This window comes from Notolepis coatsorum, assembly GCF_963971535.1.
Source record: "Notolepis coatsorum genome assembly, chromosome: 19".
Lineage (NCBI taxonomy): Eukaryota > Metazoa > Chordata > Actinopteri > Aulopiformes > Paralepididae > Notolepis > Notolepis coatsorum.
Genome location: NC_140183.1, coordinates 75453092 through 75471234, shown reverse-complemented (window position 1 = coordinate 75471234; position 18143 = coordinate 75453092). Strand labels below are relative to the sequence as shown.

The window sequence follows — 18143 nt, the reverse complement described above, 5'->3', positions numbered from 1 at the left end:
GTATTTATTGCCTGATCACTTACTACAGCTGGGCAAATGGACAGAACCATGTGTTAAAGTCACAGTCCGTGTACAGTCCGGTCAGGTCATAACTCGTAACCCACCTTAAACATCCGATTAAAACAAAAGGATCATGCTTACACAGCGAGACAATTTCAGTAGGTTTATTACGTAAAAATCCAATGGTATCTTATGTACATTCATAGAAAAAAAAATCTATTTGAAATATTAAGATACAATAGCATAACGTCAGGATTAACAGTAGGAATAATACGCACAAAAGAAAATTAGCCCACTGAACATCTTTGATGTTAACCCCCTGTGAATAATTTGTTATTGTCCAGGTGTCTACTGTACTCTGATCTGTAAACTCAAGAGAGTACGGGGGGCAAGAAATACTGTTTAAAACACTACAGCGTGTTGTGAAAAAAGGCCTATGCAGGATCCTCCTGCTTTGATCGAACTGCTCAGTGAATCTATGTAAAAACGGCCCGGATCGGTCTCAAAAGATTCGACCGACGATCCGTTCTGTATTATATATTGAATTGACATCATAGCAAATTAGTTGTATAGGCTGGTAATAACGCTCAAGTGTAACGTAGGACAGAGCACGAATATGAGAATCAGACTAAAGCCGAGGTTCTACGACGCTGTACGTCATAATACCAGATGTTTGTGACAATAATTCCACCTCCACACAACATGACCTACACTCATAGAACATCAGAGCATTATCGTGATTGTTAATGCGTTAATTCAAGGCCTTGGTTCCTATATTCAATTTCCATTGGCACCTATATCATAGTTACACGTGAAACCATGCAATCAATAACCATGCTCTGGACGCAGATGTCCATACATTTCACATACAGTAAAAGCTTGACGTAAATTATTCAGATGGTGTTAACGTGAACTACCTATTTTAACTTAAGAAGTTAATAAATAAATGTTACTCAGTAAACATGTTTTCAGATGGGACAAGAGAGAGACAAGAGTGTGAACGATAACATAACGGTTGTGCAGAGAAATGTCCAAAATAAATATACTGCCATCTGGTTGATGGTTGACTGCTGCTCTGGACAGAGCTGCGTTATGTTGCAATGTATGTTGTGTATGTTGCAGAGCCAGACAATTCCTTTTGGTCCCATGGTGAATCTCATCTGGAGCAACGATTAATTCACATATCAATGCTTTAAAACAATAATGCCACACATTTAAGATAAAAAAAATAAAAAATAAAAAAAAAATTTAGTACTGATGGCAAATCCGAATGGACAATTTCAACATTCAGTGCAAAAATACATGTAAAAGTTAGCCCATGAATTCCATCACATACTCAAGGCAGGTACTGGGGGAATTTAACTTCTTCTGACGGTTTTGGCCAAAATAGGATGCTCCTCGTTGACAACAAGCTTGTGTGTACAGTATATCACCCTGTACTATGAGTCATGGTAAATCAGAGCAATCTCCCATTAAATTATTTGCATTCGTATCAGCCGAAAGGGGGGAAACAGATAACGTCTTTTTGTGACGGGTTTGCAGAGATGAACATCGTGTTTATGTACCATAGAATACATAGAGCACATAAAAAGCCACAATAATACCGTGACAGAATGTGCACAGAAGACTAATGTGTGACAATGAATCATTACGGCTGGGAAGCCTGCATCATCTGGCCACAAATCCCTTAGCAGTGAACGTCTTTGAATCAAAGACCCAGAAACCATAGTTCATCTAATCGTAACATCTGCATAATGTTAATGTTTTATATCCCCCCTCCCCTCCCCTCCCAGATGGCTACTGAAAACAAGCCTTCCACCTCAAATGACCCTTCAAACCTACATCCTCTACTGCCAGTACAGTATGAGAAGCACTAGAAACATCTTCAATGCGGATGTTCGCTCTACTTTATACCCAGGATGCTTTGCCGTTTAGCATCCATCATTGCCTCCAGCCCCGCTCCCTCTTTCCCGAAGCTGGGGTCCAACGTTCTGAGCACGCTCTGTCCGGTTTCACACCACCTCGTCAGACTCCAGGTTGTACTCCTCGTACAGGGCGTCCAGGATGGCCAGCTGCCTCTCCATGGCAGGCAGGTAGACCCCCAGGTCTCTGTGCACGCCGATGGCGAAGCCCTCCTTCAGCTGTTCGCCCTCTGTGGACACCAGGGCGGCGCTGAAGCTCTCGTAAGACGGAGCGGCTCTGAGCGCCAACTGGGAACACGGACAGAGAGTCACAGTGAAATCAACCTACATATCTGTAGATACTATATCTATACATATCCCTTACCGACTCTTGCTGGCCAGTATGACGTACTACCGTAGTGTCTTTATACCTGTATCACTGTACATATTAATACTACATCTCTGTACATACATCTGATTAGCACTATTACTCAGTAGTACTCATTTATACATTTTATACCCAGTTTAAATCACCTGTACATTGTACTTTACTGTTACATTTGCACTCTGGTTGGATGTCAAATTTTCATGTCTTATTTTCGTTGTACTGTACTTGTGCTGTATGATGACGATACTTTTTAATCTAATTTGAATCCAACATGACCCTGAAAGAGACTGTAATGGTCATTATATGTTTCATCCTATTACATCATTTGTACAGCTTACTGGGCATGTTCATAGCTCTGTTTAAATACATATAATCTGTACAGCCTTGACTAGTTAATATAGTAAATAGTAATGCATAGACACTAGGGCGACAGACTTAACAGTGTTCTTAAAACAACGGCCAAGGCCCAGGGCAGCTTGACTTAGATATGGCGCATCCAAGGAAAATCACATCTTGTTCTTTTCTTGTTGTCTTCATATCAGACAAAACCCCTAAACCCATCTTTGTTTTCATTTGTCATTCCCAGCTGGTATTTAATTGTAAGTCTGACCAGAGCTCTTTCTCACTTTCTGGTCAGACGCTTGTGTTTCACTCGTCTCTGATTGTAAACTGAGGATACTTTTCTGTGGCCACAGAAATAAAACAATGTTCTTTTTATACAATTTGACTCATCTGAATTTCTACAGTTCACTGTCTAGGCTCATTTATTCCACAACAAGACCCCAGCCACCCTGACCCAGTGTGACCCATGCACCTTTCTCTCTCCTCTCCTCTGGTAGGAGGTACCGGAATATAAACACCCACCTGAGCTGCACTTAACAGCGTACAGCGGCTATTTTATTTATTTTTAATTAACTGTATTAACAATTGTTGTTCTTATTTTCATCCAAGTCCGTATTCCACCACAGTACTTCTATGTTGACAATGGATTTGAAGCTGAACTTGACATTTTAAAGCTGCACTATGCAGTTTCGGGGGAGGGGGGATTTGTTTGCAGAGCCTGCAAAAATATTTACTGTAATTCTTGGAATGATTCTATCTTGTGTTATCATAAATTAAAACAAAATAATCTTTAGGCACTGTGAACCAAACGTAAGCCTGGAATATGTTTGTTAACAAAATTGCGGGCCCTGCCTTTGTAAACGACAGCAGTGAAATAGTAACATTCCAAGGATCCAATTTTACTCTGAGGACAGTTTGTTTATTCCGATGTGAAAATATACCGTCGAAATTATTCACTTCTCTGCCTCTCACAAAACGACATAGTGCACCTTTAATCCAAAATATGGAAGAACCCAAAAGGGAATACATTTATATCACATTTGATCACAAAAGTGATACACAAAAAGAAAAGGACTGGTTGGAAATACTTACAGCAAATACTCCTCTCACAACCCATCCATGGTACTGCCGCAGGGTCTTTCCATAGGCACTGTCTGAGGGACAGAAACGGGAGATTAGAGGAGGAAGAGTCATCCATCCCACCCGTCATATGGCTGCAGAACACCCCCCTACCTTGGCCTTCTCTAAAGCCCTCATCGGTAAACCTCCCTCTTACATTACAACACTTGGAATGGAATCTTGGAACCTATTCTACATGTTCAAACAACTGGTTGGTTCTTAGGATTCCTCCAGTTCCTCCAGTTTGCTCTGAACTAGAAAAAACAGCTTTTTCCTTTGATGCTTCCAACACCAAGAATCCTTCTTTTGCTGCATTTAAAAGTACAGTATGATCTCCGACCACTGCGTCAACTTGTGACTGTCTAAGCTGATTTCTATAGTTGATTCTTATTTATTGTGCCTATATGTATGAAATTGCTGATAAACTACCGGTATGTCTTGTTTTGTAAGCTTAACCTCGCTGTAAATGAGGGTAACGTCGGGGTCTTACGAGTTGAAATAAAGGTTTGAAATTAAATAACGGGTAGAATATGGAGATCTGGGTGAGAACAGGATGGAAAGGAACCCAACCTGAGCATAATCAAATCAAATAAAAATGCATTTGTAAAGCCCGAAACCACAAGGTAACGTCTCTTTAAAGGGGACATGCATTGCTATTCCTTGCACTATTTGGGCAACTTTACACAATTCCTGTGAGTCTATGGAACACATCTGTAGGTTTTTTTTTTTTTTTTTTTTATATTTCTAATCAAGTACTCAAAAGCATAATTTTTCTCCCTTTGGATTTCAGGCTGTTATTGGATGGGCTCCGCCCATAAGCGCTTTGAGTGACAGTCACCCACACAGTCTGCGACTGGCACAGAGAGAGATAGAGAGAGATTGAGGGGGACACTAATAATTTCACCGTGGGGGGCATAATCCGACGGGACAATGCATTGGTAACTTGTTTCAAATGACAATATATACCTCCGATTATTATTGCACGGATCGGAATACGGGCGTGCGCATGTGAGCATGCGCAAAGATATTTTGATAGTGATAAGCTAGTGCTCCCGACTGTGAGGGAGAGAGAGAGAGAGAGAGAGATGAGAGAGAGAGAGAGGGACACACGGAGCATTTACACACAACCTGCGCACGGTCAGTCCCGTGCGGTCCCTCTCTCTCTCTCCCTCCCTCTCTCTCCATCTCTCTCGCTCGTTCTCTGCTGTCTGTTGGACTCGGCACTCTGTTTGAGGAAGTAATCCACTCGCTCTGTTGAGCGAATTGTGGGCAGTGACTACAACCACAGAGCCAATCAGATCACAATCAGCTCAATCAGTACCTTATTCACGTCAGCAATACCGTCAAATCAGAGCGGCTTAGTTGAGTGAGGGAAGATCTCGTGAACTCGAGACTAGACTGATGAGTCAATATGATAATTAACGACACAGACCACATTGATATAATCCCCCATTGCTAGGAAACAATGCTAAACACTGGAAAAGGCCATTTATAATGCATGGGACCTTTAAACAAGTCAAGAAGAAACATCACAATAAATCAAGAACAAAAACCACCATCAAATCCTAAATAAATGCAACACTCAGTCCCAGACATACCCCAGCGAAGATAAGGAAAAGCTCACTAAAAACCTAGCAATAGGGGGGGAAAAGCACCACAGGCAACGTGAAGGAGAGAAACCTTAGAAGGGCCGTTCAAAGGAGGATCCCCCAGCATGACATAAGAGCAAAATGGCCGTTGTGCGACTATGGTCAATTGGTATAAAAGTAGAAATGTGGACTTGTCTCTGTGTGTGTCACTGTGTATGTCTGTGAATTTGTGTGTGTGTGTCTGTGTGTATGTCTGTATGCGTGTGTCTCTCTGTGTGTCTCTCTGTGTGTGTCTGCGTAAAAAAAAAAAAAAAAAATCTAACCCTAACTAACCTTACTGTCATGCACTTGTCCTAATAAACTAACCTACACTGTAGCACTCAACACTTTGATGAACATTGTTACTCAGCTGATAGAGTTGTACCCTTCCTGCTGACTTGTCGTACAGAACTTGTAAGTCGTTTTGGATAAAAGCGTCAGCTAAATGTAAATGTAACACAGTGCTAACTCACTGAGTGCTCCCTGGTGTGTGTGTGTGTGTGTGTGTGTGTGTGTGTGTGTGTGTGTGTGTGTGTGTGTGTGTGTGTCTAACACAGTGCTAACTCACTGAGTGCTCCCTGGGGGTGTGTGTGTGTGTAACACAGTGCTAACTCACTGAGTGCTCCCTGGGGGTGTGTGTAACACAGTGCTAACTCACTGAGTGCTCCCTGGGGGTGTGTGTGTAACAGTGCTAACTCACTGAGTGCTCCCTGGGGGTGTGTGTGTGTGTGTGTAACACAGTGCTAACTCACTGAGTGCTCCCTGGGGTGTGTGTGTGTGTAACACAGTGCTAACTCACTGAGTGCTCCCTGGGGGGGGGTGTGTAACACAGTGCTAACTCACTGAGTGCTCCCTGGGGGTGTGTGTGTGTGTAACACAGTGCTAACTCACTGAGTGCTCCCTGGGGGTGTGTGTGTAACACAGTGCTAACTCACTGAGTGCTCCCTGGGGGTGTGTGTGTAACACAGTGCTAACTCACTGAGTGCTCCCTGGGGGTGTGTGTGTAACACAGTGCTAACTCACTGAGTGCTCCCTGGGGGTGTGTGTGTAACACAGTGCTAACTCACTGAGTGCTCCCTGGGGGTGTGTGTGTAACACAGTGCTAACTCACTGAGTGCTCCCTGGGGGTGTGTGTGTAACACAGTGCTAACTCACTGAGTGCTCCCTGGGGGTGTGTGTGTGTGTAACACAGTGCTAACTCACTGAGTGCTCCCTGGGGGTGTGTGTGTAACACAGTGCTAACTCACTGAGTGCTCCCTGGGGGTGTGTGTGTAACAGTGCTAACTCACTGAGTGCTCCCTGGGGGTGTGTGTGTAACACAGTGCTAACTCACTGAGTGCTCCCTGGGGGTGTGTGTGTAACACAGTGCTAACTCACTGAGTGCTCCCTGGGGGGGGGTGTGTAACAGTGCTAACTCACTGAGTGCTCCCTGGGGGTGTGTGTGTAACAGTGCTAACTCACTGAGTGCTCCCTGGGGGTGTGTGTGTAACACAGTGCTAACTCACTGAGTGCTCCCTGGGGGTGTGTGTGTGTGTAACACAGTGCTAACTCACTGAGTGCTCCCTGGGGGGGGGTGTGTAACACAGTGCTAACTCACTGAGTGCTCCCTGGGGGTGTGTGTGTAACACAGTGCTAACTCACTGAGTGCTCCCTGGGGGGGGGTGTGTAACACAGTGCTAACTCACTGAGTGCTCCCTGGGGGTGTGTGTGTAACAGTGCTAACTCACTGAGTGCTCCCTGGGGGGGTGTGTGTGTGTAACACAGTGCTAACTCACTGAGTGCTCCCTTTTCTACAGTTATTAACAGGAGACAGTAATGCGGAGACACATCTGATTCACTAGTCACTGTGTTTTTCTTTTACCAAGCATAGCAGGCCAGTGCTTCTACACTGCATTATGTCAACATCCTCATTTATAGCAACACAATAGTAAACCATACAACGTCACAACTGATAACATTTAGATTAAATGTCACTTGGTACAGCATTGTTACCATGGTGTGTAACACAGTGCTAACTCACTGAGTGCTCCCTGGGGGGGTGTGTGTGTAACACAGTGCTAACTCACTGAGTGCTCCCTGGGGGTGTGTGTGTAACAGTGCTAACTCACTGAGTGCTCCCTGGGGGTGTGTGTGTGTGTGTAACACAGTGCTAACTCACTGAGTGCTCCCTGGGGGTGTGTGTGTGTGTAACACAGTGCTAACTCACTGAGTGCTCCCTGGGGGTGTGTGTGTAACAGTGCTAACTCACTGAGTGCTCCCTGGGGGTGTGTGTGTAACAGTGCTAACTCACTGAGTGCTCCCTGGGGGTGTGTGTGTAACAGTGCTAACTCACTGAGTGCTCCCTGGGTGTGTGTGTGTAACAGTGCTAACTCACTGAGTGCTCCCTGGGTGTGTGTGTGTGTAACACAGTGCTAACTCACTGAGTGCTCCCTGGGGGGGGGTGTGTAACACAGTGCTAACTCACTGAGTGCTCCCTGGGGGTGTGTGTGTAACACAGTGCTAACTCACTGAGTGCTCCCTGGATGTCCCGTTGTCCTGCATGGACCTCAGACAGGAACTCCTTGAGGAACTTGAGGCCTCGTCTGAGCCACAGCAGAGCCTCCGTGGCAGAGTTCCGCACCTGGGTCACGTTGGTCCGGACTTCATGCAGCACGATGGACTGCATCGTGGGGAAGTTCTCAGGGTCGGACACAAGCTTCTGGTTGATCTTCTAGTCATACAAAAGAGTCGACAAACACACACACACACACACACACCACAGTCGCTGTGAGGTGTTGGTACTGGCAGAGAGATTCAAATGAGGAGGAATACCACACACTCTCAAAGTAGGTTCAGACTCTGTCTCTGACAGTACGACGTCTTTTTAAAACATGGTGATTAAATTAGATTAGATCAAATGTATTGTCATCATACAGCACAAAGTACAGTACAACGAAAAGAAGTTTGGCATCCAACCAGAGTGCAAATGTAGCTGTAAAGTGCAATAGTGATATACAATGTACAGGTGATTAAACTGGGTATAAAATATATAAATGACTACTACCGAGTATTCCTCCACATTTACATTTTCTACAGTTATTAACAGGAGACAGTAATGCGGAGACACATCTGATTCACTAGTCACTGTGTTTTTCTTTTACCAAGCATAGCAGGCCAGTGCTTCTACACTGCATTATGTCAACATCCTCATTTATAGCAACACAATAGTAAACCATACAACGTCACAACTGATAACATTTAGATTAAATGTCACTTGGTACAGCATTGTTACCATGATCATTGTATAGGCGAGTTGTACGTAATCTGGCTACTAAGGTATATTTAAAAGGATAATTGTCTTTATTTGAGAATGATGGGGGAGGCTTCTGAAAGAAGCATAACAAACACCACCCTGTGGACATATAGAGAAGTGCTAGTGATGTTCTGATGCAGTAGGTTAACGAATTTTTTTTTTGTTGTGTCGTCTCTTTCCAAGAAATGTGCTAAACTTGACCTTTTCATTGTACAGTGAATATTGTTGGTGATAAACTTACCTTTATGTTTCCGACAAAATCCATTTTAACTGGTGCAAACACTGTGGAGCCCAGTTTGTCTGAGGAGAGAGAGTCCTGGGTCATTTCTCTGAGTACGAAGTACATTGGCTTAGCTCTGGTGTTCTATTATTAAGAGACTTGATGTTGATGGTACCATCACTTTTAATACAAACAAGCCATGAGAGGGTGAAGGGGGAATGGCAACCTCCTTGTTAGAATGATTTATAATATCGCCATGGAAACTTCAGGGTACAACATGACAGAATAAAATAGTCATGTTATTTTTAATGTTATTAAATGTGCTAGCCCATCATTGTCCTTGTTAATTTTGGAACTACCAGCCCTCTACCTGGCAACACTGACAAAATATAAGATGAGTGTTAGTGGGCTTATAATGTAGTTATACTCTATGCTACACTGCATACTGGTTATACTGCACATTACTAGAAACTGAGGACATGCGTGTGTTGCATCCCCATAGTACAGGTGGACTACATAACAACCCAGTCCCACACCCAAACAGTCACATAATAAATATCAAGTCAAATGACTGATTAGTAATCCTCATAGAATGACACATGAACAAAATAAGAGTAAAGGATAAAAAGTGCAGAAGGGAAGATGATGAGGGTATGAAAGATGAGGATATGAAAGAACAAGAGAGTTAAAAGGGGAAGACAGGCAGCAGTCGCCACATAGATGAGTGGGAGAACATGCGTTGGTAGCAGGAAACGGGATGATTTTTTAAAGTGGATTAAAAGGTGCACAGTGTCATTTTGTGAGAGGCAGAGAAGTGAATAATTCCTAAAGGTACATCTTCATAACAGAATAAACAAACTGTCCACAGGTAAACTGAACCCCTGGAACACTGTTTGAAGCTAGAAAACTACCTGAAAAGCTACCATTTCACTGCTGAAATGTGTTAACAAAACACAATATTCTAGGCTTACGTTTGGTTCACAGTGCTTAAAGATTTGTTTATTTTCATTCGTGATAACGTAAGATAGAATAGCGGTAAATGTCCTTTGTGGGGCTCTGCAAACAGACCCCCCCCCCCCCCCCCCCTCCTCCAAAACAACATAGTGTACCTTTAAAGGATTGGAGACGCAGATGGTCATAAGAGGAAATAAGAGGAAATAAAAGTTGAATGAGGTGTAGAGACTGAAAGTGATCCTACCTAAAACAGGCACTATTGCATAGCATGAGTCCAAAAAGTCTTGTGTGGGGATACCATTGTCGTCGTCCAGTCTTATATCACTAAATCTAAAAACAAGTAAAAACAAAAACAAAAAAACAGATCCAAACAGGAGTATACATTAGAGCGATGTCCACCATTAAAATTTTTATTTGATCAAATCAAACTAAAAAGGAAGCAAGGATACAAACAGGAAAAGCAAGCCATAGAAATCATTCACACAAAATCATGCAATTCTGTGCCTTTTTCCACCCGAGACTCAGCCTACGGGCGCCTAGAGCCGGACAGAAAAATCGTTTTGCCGCGCTGACAAATCAATAATCAGCTGTTCTGTCCAGTGACTGGCTTACTCAAAGATGTATAGCTTTCTATGTCTTGTAATTTAATACTGTGTAGTTTTTTTGTATGCAAGACATTTATGTACTTGATTATCACAATAAGAGTTAGCATGTGTGTGTGTGTGTGTGTGTGTGTGTGTGTGTGTGTGTGTGTGTGTGTGTGTGTGTGTGCGTGTGTGCGTGTGAACAGTTGTGATCATTCACAAAATAGTTATATGTTCAGTAACACTTCATCGGCTGTAAAATCCAAAAGGAAAATAGGTTTAAAAAGAAAGAGTAAAATGATGAAAGAAAAGAAAAAAAGAAACTTTACAAACCCAAACATCTGATGAGGGCATCTCTGTGTGTGTCATGTGATCAGAAGAAAACACACTAATATAAAACACTTCATTGGGACATTTGTTGTTTTGATTCTCCAAACCCGTTTATAATTCAGACTGTGCAAACTAGCTATTACAGTATTAGTGCAAAATGAGTATAACAGTTCAGTTGACCTCGGTATGCATTGCACCTAAATAATAGGCTTAACACGCACTGTACCTAAATAATAACTCGCATTTCATTTACAGTACAATTCACATTCTATTTGCACACACTAAATGCATTCTGAACAATAAATTAACTGTGCACTATGAGGGAATAATAATTAGCAGAAGTCGAGAATGCCTCGAAGAGATATCTTATTATCACATGTAAGTATTGGCGTTTGTCCTAATTCTGGCTATGGTGAAATGTCAACAGTAAGTTTCCTTCAGAGAGTAACTGGTGTCTCGACCTAGAGAATGTGACCTTCCTGAGGCATGTTGCCATACCTGTGAGTCATAGTGCTGAAGAATGTGTCCACCTGCTCTGGTTCTTCCTGCAGAGCAGAGTCCCGGGTGGGCGGGCCTTCCTGCAGAGCCGGGTCCTGGTTGGGCGGATTTTCCTCGTCTTGGTCGGGAACAGCTTCCGGTTGGTCCTGAGGCTGGACAGGGTTCACTTCCTCTTTGTTGTGCTCTTGGATTTGGTCCACTTTGTGACTCTGCTCCTCCTGTTCCCTCCCCCCCTCATCATCTGCGTAGTTCTCCTCCTCCTCCTCCTCCTTCTCCTCCTCCTTCTCCTTCTCCTTCTCCTCCTCAGCTGGCTGGTCAGGGTGTTCCGTCTCAGACGTATTCTGGGGGATCTGAGGAGAAAGCTCAGCTGTCTCCTCCGGGACTGAGCAGTCTCCGCCGGTTGTGTTGCTCTCTGTGGGGGCGCAGGAGACAGACAGACAGACGGACATGCACACACACACAGTGCTGAAAATAAACCAGTGCTTAAAATAAAGTGGCAGTAAAGAGGAAGATGTTTGGCCGACATTATCTTTTCTCTGCAGGGGGTTGAGTAGGCGTGGCCTGTTTTGAGGGGAAGCTCTTCCCTGCAGTTACAGACGGTATCTAGTCTATCTGCACTCTGTACATCCTGTTTTATAATATACAAGGCAAAACATCCACTTCGTGCTAGTTTTGAATCTAAATTATATTTGATAATTATAGGACTTGATGATCTTATGACGACCAAAGAAATGTTTTATTTTTATTTTCTACTCTACAAAAAACACTTAATTTCGTTATCCCTTAACAGAAGCCAAAATCCTAAAGGTCGTCATAGACGTCCGCGTAGGCTCTTTATCTCTGGTGATCGCGGGGGCGTGAGCATTTATAGTTTGAGGTACATGCAGAAATGCATGGCTCGAGGCAAGCGGACCAATCACATCGTGTGCGGTGCTGCGTCACCCCGCATACGGTTACTTCTTAAGGCTCCCACATACTTCCTTCCGCAAGCCGCATCCGCACATTGGTGCGCGCGACGTCATTTGTGTAATTCTCGTCAGCGCGCTGCTCCGCACGGACCTCGTATCCGGCTCTGATTGGGGCAATTACACAAATGACGTCACGCGCACCAATGCGCACGTGCGGATGCGGCTTGCGGAAGGAAGTATGTGGGAGCCTTTAAGAGGCACGCGTAGCCCGCATAGCCGCCTCCGCACTACAAAGGTTGTTTAGAAATCTAACCCTTCCCTTAACACTAAGGTCCCCTCCACTCAAAAACATGTTTTTTTTCTACAGTTAACTCCTCTTGGAGGCATGACTTTGACAGATTGTTAAAAAAATAAATAAAATAAAAAATATATACAGTAAAGATTATTGTTAAAAAAATATGTATCTCTTTATCTTGTAATGCAATTTACCATTGTATGGATCCATGACCTTGATATTCTGTATACCTCCTTCCAGCCCTAATTTGAGTGGTTTCTCAATCAAGTGGTTTCTCAGTTTAGTGGTTTCTCATTTGAGTGGTTTCTCAGAGCTCATCTTTCCATCCAGTTTGACGGCTACATAAGTGCGACCTGATGAATTACTCATCAGTGTGAAATGTGGCAACTGCCTTTTTCCACACAGGGTACCAAATGCTTGATCATTCTTCTTTTTTCCTTTTGATGTAATCACTGGTAAATGATCAACTCAAAGCTTTTTAAAAAGAAACATAGCACTATCACAGCCACAACTATAGTTGTAAATTATATAGCATCCAACCTTGACAAAAGAAAGCATTGTGCCGCATCATTGCAAATGAGAGCTTGCTTTCCTTCAAGATTAAATAAAGATTGAATGAATGTAATTCTGAAAAACTAAAATAAAAATGTAAGTTGCCCCGGATATTGGTTCCGTTAACAAAATGAACATTAAAGGAAATGTAATAATGTCCGCCCACTTAAAAATCATTTCTGTATCCTCATCTGCTCAGACTCTGTACACATAATGAGAAGATAATGAGTGTTCCCTCATTGCAATGGACTTTCCTTATCACGCAGTAGGTTTGAAGGTCTCCTTCACTGCGGTAGAACGCAAATTGAGCAGGTGATCAGAGGAGGACTGACCTGTTGTTGAGGGGGTTTGGTTTTTCTGTGGGAGTGTGTCTGGTCTGTCCGACCCGTCCACTCCAGAGTCCAGGCTCCGCGTGTCGTCTGCTACTGACCCTCCTGACGTTTCCCCCGACTCTCTCCGTCTGGGGTGAAGAATAAATAAATGTGATTTTTAAAAACAACACGCTTGACTCTAAGTAGGCAAGTAGCAGTGTGTTAAAACATTTACAGAATCATTAAGATTAGGACAAAGCAACCTACTTTTCGCCGAAGTTCTGATTCAACTGTTTGACCGGTTTGATCTGGATGGGGGGGGTTAAGCATAAAATTAGCATAGACAACATTTTAAATATGCGGGGGGTCAGGTGGCGTAGCGGAGATTGCGTTCGTCACCAACACCGGAGGTGCTGGATTCGCCTGTTCAAATCCAGCTCCCGGCGTTGCTATCAGCTTGGCTGGCCGCTCTCACTAATACAATTGGCAGTATTAGAGGGTGGGAGAAGCTGAAGGGTGGGTCCTGATTTCAGCTGCTGATGCAGGAAACTCATCCCTATTACTACTTCTTGACCTCTCAGCCGCCTTTGATACGGTAGATCACCACATCCTTTTAGCTCGCCTCGAGCATTACGTAGGCCTTAGGGGCCCCGTCTTAGACTGGTTCCGGTCCTACCTGAGTAATAGGACCTTCTCTGTCCAACTCGGTGACCTCACTTCCTCTGTGGCCCCCCTCACCTGCGGGGTGCCCCAAGGCTCGATATTGGGTCCCACTCTCTTCCTCCTATATATACTCCCCTTAGGCCAGATCTTGGCAAAACACAATATCTCATTCCATTGCTTCGCCGATGACGTGCAGGTTTACCTCCCCTTAAAGCCCACCCAAGGGAAGACGTCAATAGAACCACTGCTTGACTGCCTGGCAGAAATCAAGTGCTGGATGTCCGAAAACTCCCTGACATTGAACGAAGGGAAAACCGAGGTCATTGTTTTTAATAGTGCCCCCCGGCCCCCCTCATTGACGCACTTGGTCCCCTGGGTCCAAACCTCTCCACCTCTGTCAGGAACCTCGGGGTCATCTTCGACAGCAATTTTAAATTCGACAAACAGGTCAGCGCCGTAGTTAAAAACAGCTTCTACCACCTTAGACTCCTGGCGAAGACAAAGGCATACCTCTCCCAAAGTAACCTAGAGACGGTGATACATGCCTTTGTCACCACTCGCCTCGACTACTGCAATGCTCTGTACACGGGCATCGACAAATCCCTCCTCCGCCGCCTGCAACTGGTGCAGAACGCAGCCGCGCGCCTCCTCACCAAAACAAGAAAACACAAACACATCAGCCCAGTTTTGGCCTCGCTCCACTGGCTGCCTGTTAGCTTTAGGATCGATTTTAAATTAGCCCTAAATGTTTTTAAATCATTAAATGGCACAGCTCCCTCCTATCTGTCCGAGCTCTTGCACCGCCACACCCCCCACCGATCCCTCAGATCAGCTGCTCTTGGTGGTACCCAGAACCAGGCTCAAGACTAGGGGAGACAGAGCTTTCTCCACCGCAGTGCCTAGATTGTGGAACAGCCTCCCCCTCAGCGTACGGACCGCCCAGACTTTTAAATCACTCTTGAAAACCTACCTGTTCTCCTTGGCCTTCCCCCCTACTTAATTACCACTAGACCCCTGGCCCTTCTATCCTCTTTGTTTTACTGCGTCCTACCAGTTTTTATTGCTTTCATTGCATATTGTTTTGTTTTTGTTGCTTTCATTGCTTTGCTATGTTTTTAATCTTATACCTTGCATCACATTATTTTGTTTTTATCAACTTGCTTGTGAAGCACTTTGGTGTCAGCTGCCGCTGCCTGGAAATGTGCTATATAAATAAAACTGACTTGACTTGACTTGAGAGATAGTGCGGCCTCCCACACGCTACTCTCCCCGGTGAGAACCTGCACGGCCAGGCTGCACATGCATCGGACCAACAGTAGGGGAAAGTATGCAACAACCAGGAAGGGTGGGATGGGAGAAAAATCGGGAAAAAGAGGGGAAGAAAGATAACCAAAAAAAATTAAACATTTTAAATATGCACAGGTTATACTACAGTACACCATCTACTTACACACACAGGGTATCTGCAGGTTTCAACAAGTTCAATTTAAGACTTTTTAAAGATATTTTTAATACCACTTAAGAGCTCAATTTAATACCAATTTCAGGACCATACTGAAAAAAACTAAAACACACAGAGACACTGGCTGCACTTGCGCACCAATTTAAATTCTCGCAAACATTTCATATATTTAGAAGAGGAGGAGATTTGGCCCTGTCCATAGATGTATGACTTGGCCATAATAAGGTAATTTATAGGCCTGATATTATATATTCAAATTGCATTATATTTCAAATAGCATGTGTCCGGATGGCAAAATTCAGTACTGTATCCATCTACAAATCCTACAAAAAATCATCTCCCCTTTATTCATTTGCTTAGATTTTTTGTACACTTGATCTCAAGAAGGTGCTGAATGTGAACGAAATTCCTCCGAGCCCAATGTTAGCATGGTGTTATTCACCGTCAAAGATTATAAAAAATTACGCCCAAGTGGCGAACCACGTAACGCACTGCGTCGCGGCACGGCCGACCCGGGTTCGATTCCCGGACCCGCCGTTCTTTGCCGAATGTCTTCCCGTGCTCTGTCTCCCATTCTTCCTCTCTCTCTACCGGACTGCCCGGTAGTAAAAACCAATAAAAATCTACCAAAAACATAATTAAAAAAATTATTAAAAAAGATTATAAATTTTTTAAATTTATATTCTCCTTTGTTTCATTACAATTTACTCAAGCATAGTAACAGATACAATATTTCTGACACTGGGAATACATTCCCCGAGGTCCATAGATGTTCCTACTATACATGCAAATTGACCTTGTAGAAGTGGAGCAATCTTCCATTTACTTGGGCATGTACTTTTAGGCAGATTTTCAGAAAATATGGCTGCAGCCTTAAATTGAGAATTACTGTATGAATTTTGAATAAGACTTTTTAATACCCCACAGATACCCCGACGCAACAAGAGTGCGGTAGACGCGTACCTTCTGGGGTTTGATGGCCGCCACCGGGGGGGAGCCGGGCGGGCTATGTGTCACCGTGTCGGCGCTGAAGGTGCGTTGGGCGATCTGCATGCACTCCTCCAGCGTCCTCAGGAAGGTCGTGCACGTGGACTTCACCATGTTTCCACTGTCCACACCGGCCTGCGAGAGAAGCACCTGCATAAACACGCGTTCCCATAACCCTTTCCCTGCCAACGACGAGTATACTCGTTATAGCCTGCCAATCGTTGGACGCCAACAACGAGTATACTTGTTATTATGATCGTTATTTCTTTTATTCGCTATTTCCTGGTGGTATGCGGCCGATGTTGCACTCCCTTTGTGTCTCCGTGTGTGGGGCTGCGCGTCATTGAAAGTAATCCGGGCGGAGATCTAGCAGATGGCAATCAAATTATTGGAATATTCTTTTTGGATTATCATTGGCCACAGGTAGGAGCAATCTAACGTTAATTTCAGCTTGGTTGTCCATTGTTCTCATAGCCATCGCCCTGATAAACTTATGCTGTTGTACTAACGAATGCCGTTATTGACAATCAATTAACCATAAACGACCCCCCCCCGTGTATAGGGACGAAATGCCAATGGATTAAGTATAATATGCGTTGCGGCCTAATACTAGCCTTCCAGGAATTACCCCAGACCGCTCTAAAACCATACTTATATTCACCACGGTAAAAAACGAGAATGTATGGATGGAAAAAATATTCCTTTTTCACATCTTGAACGATAGATACTCAATGTCAAATGGGCCATAGTATTGCATATATAGCTATAATATTTAAATAGTTATAGCCCTGCAAACAAGGTGAGCGACTTCCACCGTTTACAGTGATGGCGGTAGCTACTATAGGATGAGGCTAATGCGTGGCAGAGAAAGAGTTAACACCGAGCACATGTGAAGACATTCCCCTCGACGCCCTGGCTACTAGTGTCAGCCATGGAAACAGGAGAGCGGAAGAAGCTCGGCGTAAAATACACTTCTAATGCTAATGTTACTGCAGCCAAAAAGCTGATAGCCATGAAGTGGAAAGAACCTGAGGCTCACAATGATTAATTGGTCTCCGACACTGTTGGATATAATTTATATGGAAATCTCTACTGCACAGGTGATGGGGTTGGACAGGCCGGCATTGGACGTTGGGTCTCAGCGGCCAAGAGAGTAAAGGCCACAATCTAGCAGCGGAGCGGGGTCGGGGTGTTGGTCCTGGGGGTTCCGGGGGTCCTGGGGTGGGGGACGAATTGATTTTTAATGTTATGTTCTGTGTTTATTATTTTTGTTATTGCTAATGTCATTGTTGTTATTATTGTGGTATTGTGAGGTCTTGTTATTGTTACTGTATTGTGTTTGTCTTGTTTTGTGTATAAAAAGAAAAAATATATTTGATCCAAAAAGAAAATAGACTTCTAATCAGCGTTTCCGTTAGCCGGTAATTACCGGTATTTGACCGGCAAAATCTGTTGAAGTCAGACATATTTAATCTCTCCGGTCTTAATGTCCGGTGAAAATAATTCCCTGAGTCTAAGCACAATTTGATTATTTGAATTGTATTAAAATAGGCAAAAATTAAATAGCCTATGCGATGAACGAAACAATCATTACTAATAATGACAACGACGTTGTCAGCGAGAGCTTAGTGCTGGGTGTGCGAACTTTTGTGAAGCTGCAGAGCCGGAGCAGCAGCAGCACAATGCAGTACTCCAGCAGTACTCCAATT

General features: G+C 43.7%; 1 protein-coding gene across 1 annotated transcript in view; it reads right to left on the bottom strand.

The window, feature by feature from the left end:
- Positions 1-1801: 1801 nt before the first annotated feature.
- plekha8 (pleckstrin homology domain containing, family A (phosphoinositide binding specific) member 8) overlaps positions 1802-18143 on the bottom strand; it is a 32951-nt gene continuing 16609 nt past the window's right edge. The window contains exons 5-13 of the mRNA XM_084335648.1: positions 16411-16569; positions 13590-13630; positions 13344-13471; positions 11257-11668; positions 10089-10174; positions 8912-8970; positions 7887-8088; positions 3724-3785; positions 1802-2210 (exon numbers count right to left, since the gene is read on the bottom strand). Of these exons, the coding sequence (XP_084191774.1) occupies positions 2013-2210; positions 3724-3785; positions 7887-8088; positions 8912-8970; positions 10089-10174; positions 11257-11668; positions 13344-13471; positions 13590-13630; positions 16411-16569 (1347 nt within the window). The 3' untranslated portion in view covers positions 1802-2012. The remainder of the gene's footprint in view (positions 2211-3723; positions 3786-7886; positions 8089-8911; positions 8971-10088; positions 10175-11256; positions 11669-13343; positions 13472-13589; positions 13631-16410; positions 16570-18143) is intronic.